Below are 968 nucleotides of genomic sequence, written 5' to 3' on the forward strand. Positions count from 1 at the left end.
CTTAGACAGATGAATACTCATTTCACGTGATCATTTGTTGAAAATCGATATACTTTTTGAAATCGGTCTGATCCCAATGGGACCAGAATGATAGTTTCCTTTAAATGGAGCATTCTCTTCAACTTAATTATCACCTTATCCGAGGCTGTCATTAAACTATGCCCGAACACGGTGGGTCCTCACCCCAGGCCGGATAACCTGACATGTTATTATGAACGTGTGCAACAGGCAATTAAACGCCACCAACTACACATTGTCGGTTTGAGTGGAAATCCGCAAAAACTATTCCTCGATTGCCCTGTCTGTCCAAATGAGAACGTGGAAGATTTCGAATGGCTGTTTGTCACTCGTGCGAGGAGCGCGCCAATCTACGAGGCCGGTCCGACATACTACTACGGAAGCAACTATGTTTTGAAAAAAGATGTCACTGGCCTGGTTCCAGATGTGGACGAGGGGGATTTGTGCATGATCGAATCGACCAATGATCTGTATGTGTATGATGCAGCCAAAATTCAGCTGCTCCACGGAACATACGTTTGTCGTTACAAGCCGGAGGAGAGTCACCCTGCAAACTTTATCTGGCACGAAGTGGATACGGTCCATGATTTGGGGGTGATAAAAATTCAGTCACCCAATGTGCCCGATTCTACAAAAGTTGAAAGTTACGAACAGCTGATGCAACTGCAACAGTTGGTCAAGAAAGATCTCATAGCGCACCAAGGGGCACCGGACTTGACCATCGGACCGTTCGTAGTGACCAGTCAAATACTAGAAGGTGATATTTTGATTGGAGCATGTGGACCGTTACGAGTGAAACAGCGGAAGAATTGCTATGTGCAACTGCCAACGGAGGAACCGGATTTCGCTAATAAAACCGACGAAATGTACGCTTATCGTGTGTTACGCGATGCTTTTGACTTTCTTGTGAGCGGACCGGGCTACACGGATAAGGGTGGACAGCGTATCGG

General features: G+C 46.4%; 1 protein-coding gene across 1 annotated transcript; it reads left to right on the forward strand.

Annotated features, from left to right (window-relative positions):
* Positions 1-87: 87 nt before the first annotated feature.
* Positions 88-966, forward strand: T265_16080 (hypothetical protein; the record flags this gene model as incomplete). Its single annotated transcript, XM_009179584.1, has 1 exon — positions 88-966. A coding segment is annotated over one exon (879 nt), but the record flags the coding sequence as incomplete, so codon positions are not given.
* Between the last annotated feature and the right edge of the window lie 2 nt (positions 967-968).

This window comes from Opisthorchis viverrini (assembly GCF_000715545.1).
Source record: "Opisthorchis viverrini unplaced genomic scaffold opera_v5_4162, whole genome shotgun sequence".
NCBI classification, from domain to species: Eukaryota; Metazoa; Platyhelminthes; class Trematoda; order Opisthorchiida; family Opisthorchiidae; genus Opisthorchis; species Opisthorchis viverrini.